At 39.5% G+C, this 10,277-nt stretch overlaps 1 protein-coding gene across 1 annotated transcript; it reads right to left on the bottom strand.

The window, feature by feature from the left end:
• Positions 1-332: 332 nt before the first annotated feature.
• On the bottom strand, positions 333-3,487 carry LOC145048572 (alpha/beta-Hydrolases superfamily protein). The gene is made up of 8 exons (XM_078997104.1): positions 3,354-3,487; positions 2,270-2,578; positions 1,991-2,190; positions 1,559-1,909; positions 1,291-1,491; positions 1,147-1,217; positions 943-1,082; positions 333-857 (listed from the first exon to the last, which is right to left on the bottom strand). The coding sequence occupies exons 1-8, from the start codon at positions 3,394-3,396 to the stop codon at positions 490-492; spliced, it is 1,683 nt and encodes a 560-aa protein (XP_078853230.1). The 5' UTR covers positions 3,397-3,487; the 3' UTR covers positions 333-489.
• Between the last annotated feature and the right edge of the window lie 6,790 nt (positions 3,488-10,277).

Below are 10,277 nucleotides of genomic sequence, written 5' to 3'. Positions count from 1 at the left end.
CTTCACATGAAAATCTAATTTAGTAAACTATATATCAATGTTACTTTTCCACATTATTCAGAAAGAAACGGACTTAATTGAGATTTTGACTTTTAAACTTCCGTGTTACCAAGTTTGCAACTTTTTTTACGAATAGCTAGTTACTGATTAGAAGTTAAATTCACCATTTAGGTTTGAACTCAAAACCTCCAAATCAGGGAAATGACACTTTGCCCAATACGTCCTAATTTTTTACCACTTTGCCATTATCATATACTTTGTAGACATCATTTATCCTGACTGCGCTGCGTAGAGAAAAAAAAAAAAAAAAAAAAGCAACACAAAACAGGGCCTAAACTGTTCTAAAAATATGATAAAAATCAAATATGTACATTCAACTACATAAACATGTCAAAAACCATAAAAACATATGCGTTTCTATTTTCTAACATTAACATTTTTCATTTGTGGGTCCCACAAGTAAAATATAAAAAATGGAAAAAGGAAGCTTTACTTGGGGTAGTTTTGATTTTGAGGCCGAGGAATAGCTTTTAAAACATCCCTCAAAGCATAGTAATGACTATCACACTTATGATCTGAAATCAAATTATTAGACAACAATATCCTTTCAAAATGTTCACCTGAATTTCTTTTCCAAAGTGTGAAAGAATTAAATCGGTTGCCATTATGTTTTTCCTCTTTCCTCTTGAGAAAATAAACACTTCCCGGAATAAAAAGTTCCTCATGGGGTTGGGGCAATAATGTCAAATCATCTCTTCTTTCCTCTTCAATCTCATCACCTTTTTGTCCAACTCCTTTTGAGCTTGATGATGTCATAATACTTGGTGTCACAACAGAATCTTTCACACCAGGAATATCTGTTATTATTAGGGTTTAGATCAAATCATAAAAACATAAGTCATTTTATTTTTATAGAATAAATAAATAATTTAGTAATAATACCAATAAATTTTGTCTGGCTTCCGAATTTAGTGTAATCAACTAACTTCCTAGCTGCATCTTGTACAGAGGATACAACTTGCTTTGCATTAGTAACTACATCTAAAACACTTTTCCAATCATCCTTTTCAAATATGGTTTTCCTGAGAAATTCAAAAAGTTAATTATTTTTTAACACAAATATTAATCTTAATTCCCATTAGTTACCAATCAGTCTGAAGAATTTCATTCCTCAATCTCATCAAAGTAGCAACACTTAGCCTCGGGATTATATCATCCTGTTTATCAAAAAAAACAATAATTGAAATTGATGCGGATAAAAATAATATATAAATAAATAAATAAATCAACCTGCATACAAACAGTTGTGACAAAATCAGAGCAGCTATCAGCAAGATCTCTAGAAACACAAGGTGGTGTTCCATATCCAACAGCTGTAACAATCTCAGGGCTAAAACCTAATTCATCACATGTCTTTTTTCGAATCATTATTGCTAGCATTGAAGCAATTGCACCTCCAAGTGAATGGCCCACTAGTCTTAACCTAAATCCCTATAACAAATTACTATTAGTTATTACATTTAAAAAAAGGGAAAAAGAATATTAAGAAACTGAGCACCTGATGTTTATGAAGGCAATCTTTAATGGTTCCCATTTCATGAGTGAGAAACCAACGGGCAGCTTCAGCAGTTCCAAAATGAGTGGAATACCCTTCGAAATTAACTTCCACATCACTTGAAGAAACAATGTCTGTGATGAAATCATACACAGTGTGGGTCCCACGAATCCCAAAAATCACAAGTTTATTGCGAATATCAACACCAATGTAGTATCCAGGTCTCAGCATGCTTGAATTCTTAACAAATTTTATTATGTTGTTTTCACGAAGCATGCTGTTTTTAGCTAGCCCACTAGCACTTTCCCTATATGCCCCTTTTGCTAGTTCAATATGGTATATAAGATCCTGCACCTACATAGTACATACACACAGCAAGTAAAAGGTAAGAATGATTTTGTGGATTTTAAGGTTGTGAGAAATTAAGAAAGTTACCACTGTGTCGGATGAAATCTTTACACCCTTCACATCTTGAAATGGATTTGTGGATGCTTGTTGAAGGTAGATAAGATATAAACCTATTGTAAGATCACTTAAGCTCCAATCTTTGACTCCAAGTTTGCTTCTTTGAATGCTTGCAAGGATTTCTGCAAGTGATCGACTACTAGGTGGGATTTTGGTTTCCTGTGCATTTCCTGTTTTAAATAGAATACAATATGTTCTCAAATACATACAGAAAGTGTGTTAAGAAATAGAGAAAAGTTGTAAACAGACCTGTGGGAAGAGGCCATCTACACAATTGTAATGCTGGTTCAAGTGCTTTTGTGAGCCAAGCAAGATCTGGCTTCCACTTGTTGCTGGTTGCATCTTCTTCATCAGAACTGTATTTGTTGACCTTAGAATTCGACTCTGTTTGGTTGTCATGTTGAGGTATTCTATTTCTAGGTGATATAGATGCATCATCCTTTGCATCTTTCATGTTTGGATCTTCTACTTTTGGCCATTGTGATTGAAAGCGTTTGATGATATTATATACACGGGGGTTATAAGGTTCCCTTTCCTTTATAAACTCGGAACTCAAATCTGCAGCACCGAAAGTGAATGATATGAAGATTGAGAATATAGAAATACAAACCCAAATATGTTATAAAAGTTTCCCTCTGAGATCATTATGAACTCATTGTTCTTGATCTTTGAAAGTTGTGTCTGATAACTTTGCTTTTAAACTGATGTAGACATTGTTTTTTGAGCACCAAAATCGTTTGTATTAAGTACACCCCACTTAATGGAGCTAAATTGAGACTATGAGAGTGACTTATTGACTTTCAGGAATTCATGTATTTTTCCGTTTATAATATTTTTAACTGGAACATGACCATCTGTTTCAAGAAAATTTGCGAGAAATTATCAATTTTCGTAAACCGATATGTTCGATTCACATTGCGTTTCTCAAAAATCAATTGCAATACATATGTACAGAAGATGTCCGATGTAAAACATTGCACTCAATCCTCGTTAACAAAATATTCATTACAATTCTCAGCGATTGATATCTCAAACTTTAAATAACACAATTTTAACTTCGTAGAATGTTCGTTTATGAGGAACAAATGGCGCAATTAGATCAATAAGTAGCTTAAGAAACCATTAACTCGACCGTAAAATATACTACAAACCGCACCTAATCCCTGTGATCAAAATTTATGATAATTACAAAGGAACGACTCATACGATGGCATTCAGTGCAGAATCGAATCAAACAAACGCATAGGGTTCATAACAAAAAAGTATTCAACCGTAAGATTGTAAGTACAGGTATTTAAACAATAATATAGTTGAAATGAGAAGGAATACGTACTTATATTTTGCAACAAGCGTTTCATGTATTTACTGGCGGCCATTGATGGTTACAAAAAGCATCGGGAAGCTTCAGTTTCAGGAGGTGGGATTTGTCTGAAAAAAAAAACCGACTTACGCCTTACGGTGGGAACTGCGAACAGTTAACCGGTCAATTAGTTTGCTGGACTTTGACCATTAGAAAATGGGCTACCTTAAACATACGGAATGGGCCTTCTAGTAGACCTTTTAGTTGAAAAATTAAGAATTAATCTCTTAAAAATTCAAATATAGGTTATTTGATAGTCCTTTATTTTTTATCTTTTAATTCGTTAAAAAGAGAAAATATCATTATAGCCCAACGAATTCTTTGGTTTAAATGGTTATTGAACTTGATTTTTTGTTTTTAACGCTATAAAGCCGATATTGACCTGCTTATTTAATCACCATTATCAATTATATCCGGTTACCATTGCCACATACTTATTTTCTCTGATTTAGCTGATTACTCATCAATGATTTGGTTGCCTAGTTGGATGCTACTATTTACACCTTGGTTCCTAAGCTTCCCGCTTATCCTTGTACCATGAATAATTCATCCCACATAAATGCATCATATCTTGCATTGTACAAGTGAATAACACCTTGTACTATACAAGTGAATCGTACAAATAATCTTGTACAGATATACTAGTGAATAACACAATATATACCAAGTCATCACTCTTATTCTCTTATTGACAAATAATCAAATATCTGGTGTCTAGTTTTTTTCCCCATACAACTACTACAATTCAACAAACCGTTTCCTTTGACATCTCGATGATCATATAATTGGAAAACCATTTCCTACCATCATCATTGGCAACAACTCATAACGTGAGCATGCTACCAGAAGAAGTTGGATTGGATTAAAGAAAAACATAAAATTGAACTTTAAAGTACAATTAAAGCTAGATGACGGCAAAAACACTAGAGAATTTCTACTTAATCTTATTATCCTCTTCAATGGCAGTAATCTGCTTCAAGTGACCTTAATCACTAACTCGGCGACGACAACCATTGGAGATTTCATGTTTAACTGATATCGTCATTTCTAGTTCAGCAGGCTCCACCAACAACCAGCAAAATGAGGACGTTGAGTTACTGTGAAATGATATATCAATAATTTGGTGTGAATGTTATGTTTTCATTTGGGTAAAATATGACCCTTTTCACCCTCTTCAAACTCTGACAGCCACACAGCACATTTTGTTACACTTTTGTGGGTTTTCGATGAGTACATAAACCAGGGAAGTCCCTCTTTTTTTTTCCTCTTCCATTTTTACTGATGTTGCAACCATTGGTAAAAGGAATCATTTTGATTTTGACAATCGAAGCTAAGATTTGCATTCAGTTTATCCTCTATCTTTTTATTTTCAATCTCTGGCTTTCTATGTGGTATCGCCACCTAATAAATGATATTGTCACCTAATAAATGAGTGCAAAGAAATTACACTGAATATGAATGGGAAGATGGTTTAGATGTGAGGAACGAGATGGTCAAAAAGGAAGGAGAAATGGATTTCTACAAAAGGGTTAGAAAGATCTTGGTGGGGTGAAATGAAGAAGTAATTGGAAAATGCAGGTACCATGGGAGATTGTGATGGTTTGTAACAAAGATGGTGGGGTGGTCGGAGAACATACAAGCTTAAGGTTGTTGAGGTCTTGAAACTCAAAATTTTATGGAGAAGAAAAAGTAGGAGTGTGGCCTACAGTGACGTTCTAGCAGAGAGAGAAAGGAGAGAGAGAGTGAGAGAGAGAGAGGGAGAAAGAGAGAGAGAGAGAGAGAGAGAGAGAAAGAAAGAAAGAAAGAAAGAAAAGTCAGGGAGAACCACATCATTTTTTATCTGTAAAACCGAACAAAAAAAGATTACTCTTTCTAACAGGTTAACATGGACTTTATGACTCTTGAGTGCCAACAGATAACATTAAGTGCCTCTTAAACCAAAAAGGAAGAATTCGTTGGCCTATAGTGGCATTTTCCCTTGTTAAAACCCTCTTAATATTTCAGATATGGAGTTGTATCTGAAACGAAATAAGAGGTGCGAGTTCTTTTTTCTATCTATGTCTCACATACTTACCCATAGTTATGCTCCTTATTTCCTATCTATTTCTTACATACTTACCCACAACTATGCTCCTTCTTCTTTGTCTATTTCTCAGAAACTCATTCTCGGTGAAACCTCTTGTGGGAGACCCACCTCCAACCTCCACACTCCTACATTGCTAGTGCCAACTTTGCAATGTCGGTGAAACCTCTTGTCTTACAACCGACGATCCACTTCTCTGAATCCCTTGCATCACCGCCTCCACCGGCCCTTGAACTACCTCCGCCAGTGCCGTGAAAATCTAATGATATGTAAACTTTCTTACCCTAAAATTGTTTTTTTTGTTGGAATCATTTTCCCCCTAAATACATCAATTTGTTCTTCTCCCCCCCCCCCCCCCCTCGAAATCAATTCTTAGTAATACATTGATTTGTTCTTTCTTTTTTGCGATCAATTCGATTATAAACTCATATATCGGTTTTTTTCTTGTTTTTTTCCTTGCCATACAACTCAATTACCACGGTGTATTGTTCATTTAATCAACATCAGATTGAATGGAAAATTAAATACTTTCTGTAGATGTCACCTACTAAAATCATCTAATCATTTAAGCTTGTCTTGATCTATAGAATGGTTGCATTTAATGTAACATCCGGAATTTCAGGTATTATATTTATTCATTTTATTTTGAGTTTTCTGGAAGAACTCGGCGAGTTAGTGCGTAGACTCGACGAGTAGAGACGCGATTTCTCATCTAGATTAATGATTGGACTCAACGAGTCGCATTAGTGGACTCGGCGAGTCCGTGTTGTTTAATGAAACCTTAATTTCTCGGGTTTGGGGCCTATTTAAAGGGACTTATGGCTGTCATTTGTGCTCACCAGCCCCCAGAGCGAAACCCTAGTGCACTTGAGCGTTTAGAGTGAGAGAAGGAGCCATTATCAACCTTGGAGGTGTTGTCTAGCAAGGGAAAGGAAGCTTTAGCCAAGAGGAAGCAAGAAGGTTAACTTCCTGAAGATCTAAGGTCCAAAACATCACATTTGAGGTACTATTTTCGAACCATTTTCTGCTGAGGCGATGTTCATGTTGATTTAGGGTTTATTGAGACCTTTTGTGGCTATATCTAGTGCTCCAAGATTTTTATGAATCCATGGAGGTTTTGGTTTGGGATCTTTGTGTTTGAGGTCAAAACACCATTTATGAGTCATCAGGTGTGATATGAGCGTTAAGACATGAACTTTACGTGATAAATAAGCTTGGAAGGACTGGATCTATGAGTTGGTGGAACAGATCTGACCTCAGAAGGTCGTTTGGGGTTGTGCATGGAATGCACTCGCCGAGTCCATTGGCAGACTCGACGAGTTGGTGCGGGTTGTTCAAGGATTTCGAACCAGGGGTTGAGTAACCGAGTTGGGTGAGTGACTCGGTGAGTCGGAAGGGACTCAGAGAAATCGGATCCCCATAGAGACTCGGTGAGTTGGGGTTGACCGTTGACCATTGACCAAAGTTGACCGGTGTTGACTTGATAGGGTTAGTCAACCTTAGTTGGGAAAGTGTTAATTAGAGATGTATTGTGTTATAGGAGGACTATAGCTTGGGAGATCGAGCACTAGTGATTTCAGGGATTTACGAGTTACCGAGATACGCGAGGTGAGTCTTCTCACTATACTTTACCTTGAGTAGGTAAATAGAGTTATGTGATACAGTGATATATATATATATATATATATATATATATATATATATATATATATATATTGTTTGTTGCACTGTATTCTTCTATGTGATTTATGTTGTGCATGCTTGCAGAGTTAGAACCTGCAGGTTCACATAGTTTTGGGTGCATGGACCCACAAAGTTATAGCCTCGAGTGGCTAATATGTGTTATATGTGGTATTTTGGGGAATTTAATAAGCTTTGTGCTTACAGTGTTTTTTGTTATGTGTTTCAGGTACTAGTGAGGATCGCGGGAAGGCGCCGGCTTGATCAGTACACACACGGGATTTTTATGATATAAGATCTTGGGATATTTTTATATGTTATAAATTGAGTATCAAACAATGATGTTTTTATGATTTACAAGTGAATTATGTTTTTATAAATGCGAAAATTTGTTTTGGAAATTTACGGTGTTACAAGTTGGTATCAGAGCCTTGGTTTGAGGGATTCGGGTACACCTTCGGGAGTATTTGAACTCAAACTGAGGATTTGGAAAATATTTTCGAAAGAGAACCAAAATTTCTAAAAGAAGTGAAAGATTTTTAGAGAAACACAGAGCAGAAACGTGTGTACGATCAGTCAATGCCCGAACGCTGATTTCCCAAATTACCCTTATGTTATATGTTTATGAGATTGATATGATGTATTCTCTTGCTAGAGTGGGCTAGGTATTCCTATTAGGACTAGAGTGGCCTGATTTGTGATGCCTTAGCCTAAGGAGAGGTGAGCTGCTATGAGATGCTTGAGAGTGAATAGGTAGCAGCGAGGAGCTTATGAGAGATATGTTAGAGAGTGGATTATGCATAGTAGAGTACTTGGGATTTGGGATCCGAAGAGGAGGACTTGGGGTGTATACTGATACGGTGCGGACAGTAGTATTGGACCCTTACTACTAAAAACACCGGGGCGGTGTACAGTCCAAGTAAGAATCTTTGGGATGCCAGGGATCAAGGAGGGATGAGTAATCGAGTGCGAGTATACTCGAGTGAATTTCTAATATATCGTATGTTGTATTTCAGAGGTAGATCATGGTGAGGGCACATCTTATGCCAGAGAGCAGTGGGACTAGTGATGAGGAGATCCGTCGGATCATCCATGAGGAGGTGGCTGCGACCATCAGGGCAGAGATACCAGAGATGTTCGGGTCTATTAAGACCACGCTGGTTGAGACTTTTGACGAGCGTTATGCTGCTCTTTCTGAGGCTGCTGTTGCAGCGGCCACCGCAGCTGTTGCTGCTGCGAGGCCACAGGGTGGTGATGCGTTGTTATTCCGAGAGTTCAGCAACATGAAGCCACCAGAGTTTGATGGAACGCAGGATCCGATTGCAGCGATGAGATGGGTGTCATACATTGAGGGTTGTTTTTACACATGCTCGTGCCCGGAGCACTTGAGGGTTCGGTTTGCACTGAACCAGCTTCGCCTGGGGGCGAAGGACTGGTGGAAGTTCACGACAGCACACTATTCTCCAGTAGATCTTGTTGCGGTGACCTGGGAGAGGTTCACCACCATGTTTCGTGATGAGTACGTTCCTCCGGTGGAACGGGATCGGTTGACACAGGAGTTTTTGACCCTCAAGTAGGGTACAGAGTCTGTTACGGTTATCACCAGGATGTTTCATGAGAGGGCGATGTTCTGCCCTGAGCACGTGTCTTCTGAGTAGGCACGTATGAGCCGTTATTTGAGTATTTTGCGGAGAGATATTCGGGAGTTCGTGGCGAACTCCTTGTACCGGACATTTTCCAAGCTTCAGGCAAATGCTCGGAAAAGAGAGATCGAGCTAGAGACTCAGGCGAGGGAGGAGGCGGAGTCTCAGGGAAGGGATCGGCGACCGGCACAGTCTCAGCCGACAGCCAAGCGGGCCAAGCCCGCTGATCCGAGAGCAGGGAGCTAGAAGGGCCGCACTTATGGGAAGTGCGGTAAGGGTCATGATGGGGTTTGTAGAGCGGGATCTTTCTATAAGTGTGGTAAGGATGGGCATATGGCCAAGGACTGCCTAAAGGGGTTTGCAGTATGCTTTCACTGCAACCAGACTGGACACCGGAAGGCAGAGTGTCCGCTGTTGCAAGGGACTACCCAGGGAACACCACAGGGATCTGCCACTGCTGCTATCAAAGCTACTGAGAGCCGGCTAGTGAAGGCCGAGGTACCGAAGGCGCGAGGGAGAGCCTTCCAGTTGACCGCGGAGGAGGTCCGCGCAGCGCCCAATGTCGTGGATGGTATGTACTTTTTCATGTAATTATTTAATGTTTAAAATTTTATGCTTATATTATGATATGCGTAGGTACTTTTCTTGTGAATTCTGTACCTGCTTTGGTGTTATTTGACTCGGGTGCGAGTCGATCTTTTGTACTGTTGGCTTTCAGTTGGCACATCAGCATTAGTCGAGAGGCGTTGAGTCGACCTCTGAGAGTTTCCATCGCCGACGAGAGAGTAGTATATGCCACGGAGGTGATTCGAGTATGTGTACTTGAGATTTTCGGTGTAGAGTTTCCTATTTACTTGGTCCCGATTGTGATAGGGGACGTCTGTGTCATCGTAGGCATGGATTAGTTGAGCAGATTTGGAGCGGTTATCGATTGCGAGCGGCAGCTGGTGACCATACGAGACCCTAGTGGGGGAGTTCTTACAGTGTACGGCGAGGGTACATGTTCTGGGTCAGCGTTTTGTTCGGCCGCTAGAGCGAGGCAGTGTCTACAGCAGGGCTGTAAGGGCTTTGTGACGTACGTAATGGATACGCGGGTTGATTCAGAGAGGTCGATGTCAGTTGAGGAGGTTCCAATAGTGCGTGAGTTCCCGGATGTATTTCCAGAGGAGTTGTCGGGTGTGCCTCCCGTGAGGCAAGTAGAGTTCAGTATCGATTTGGTTCCTGGGGTTGCGCCTATCGCCAAGGTGCCTTATCGCCTTGCACCTCCAGAGATGCAAGAGTTGTCCTCGCAGCTTCAGGAGCTGTTGGGAAAGGGATTTATTCGGCCGAGCAGCTTGTCGTGGGGAGCGTCTATCCTTTTTGTCAAGAAGAATGATGGTTCACACCGGATGTGCATTGATTACCGGGAGTTGACCAAGCTGACGGTCAAGAACTGTTACCCGTTGCCGAGGATCGATGATTTGTTCGATCAGTTACAGGGAGCATCTTGGT

Source organism: Lactuca saligna, chromosome 5 (assembly GCF_052625555.1).
Source record: "Lactuca saligna cultivar CGN05327 chromosome 5, ASM5262555v1, whole genome shotgun sequence".
NCBI classification, from domain to species: Eukaryota; Viridiplantae; Streptophyta; class Magnoliopsida; order Asterales; family Asteraceae; genus Lactuca; species Lactuca saligna.
The sequence above is the reverse complement of the archived record's forward strand: the minus strand, read 5'-3'. Positions and strand labels throughout refer to the sequence as shown.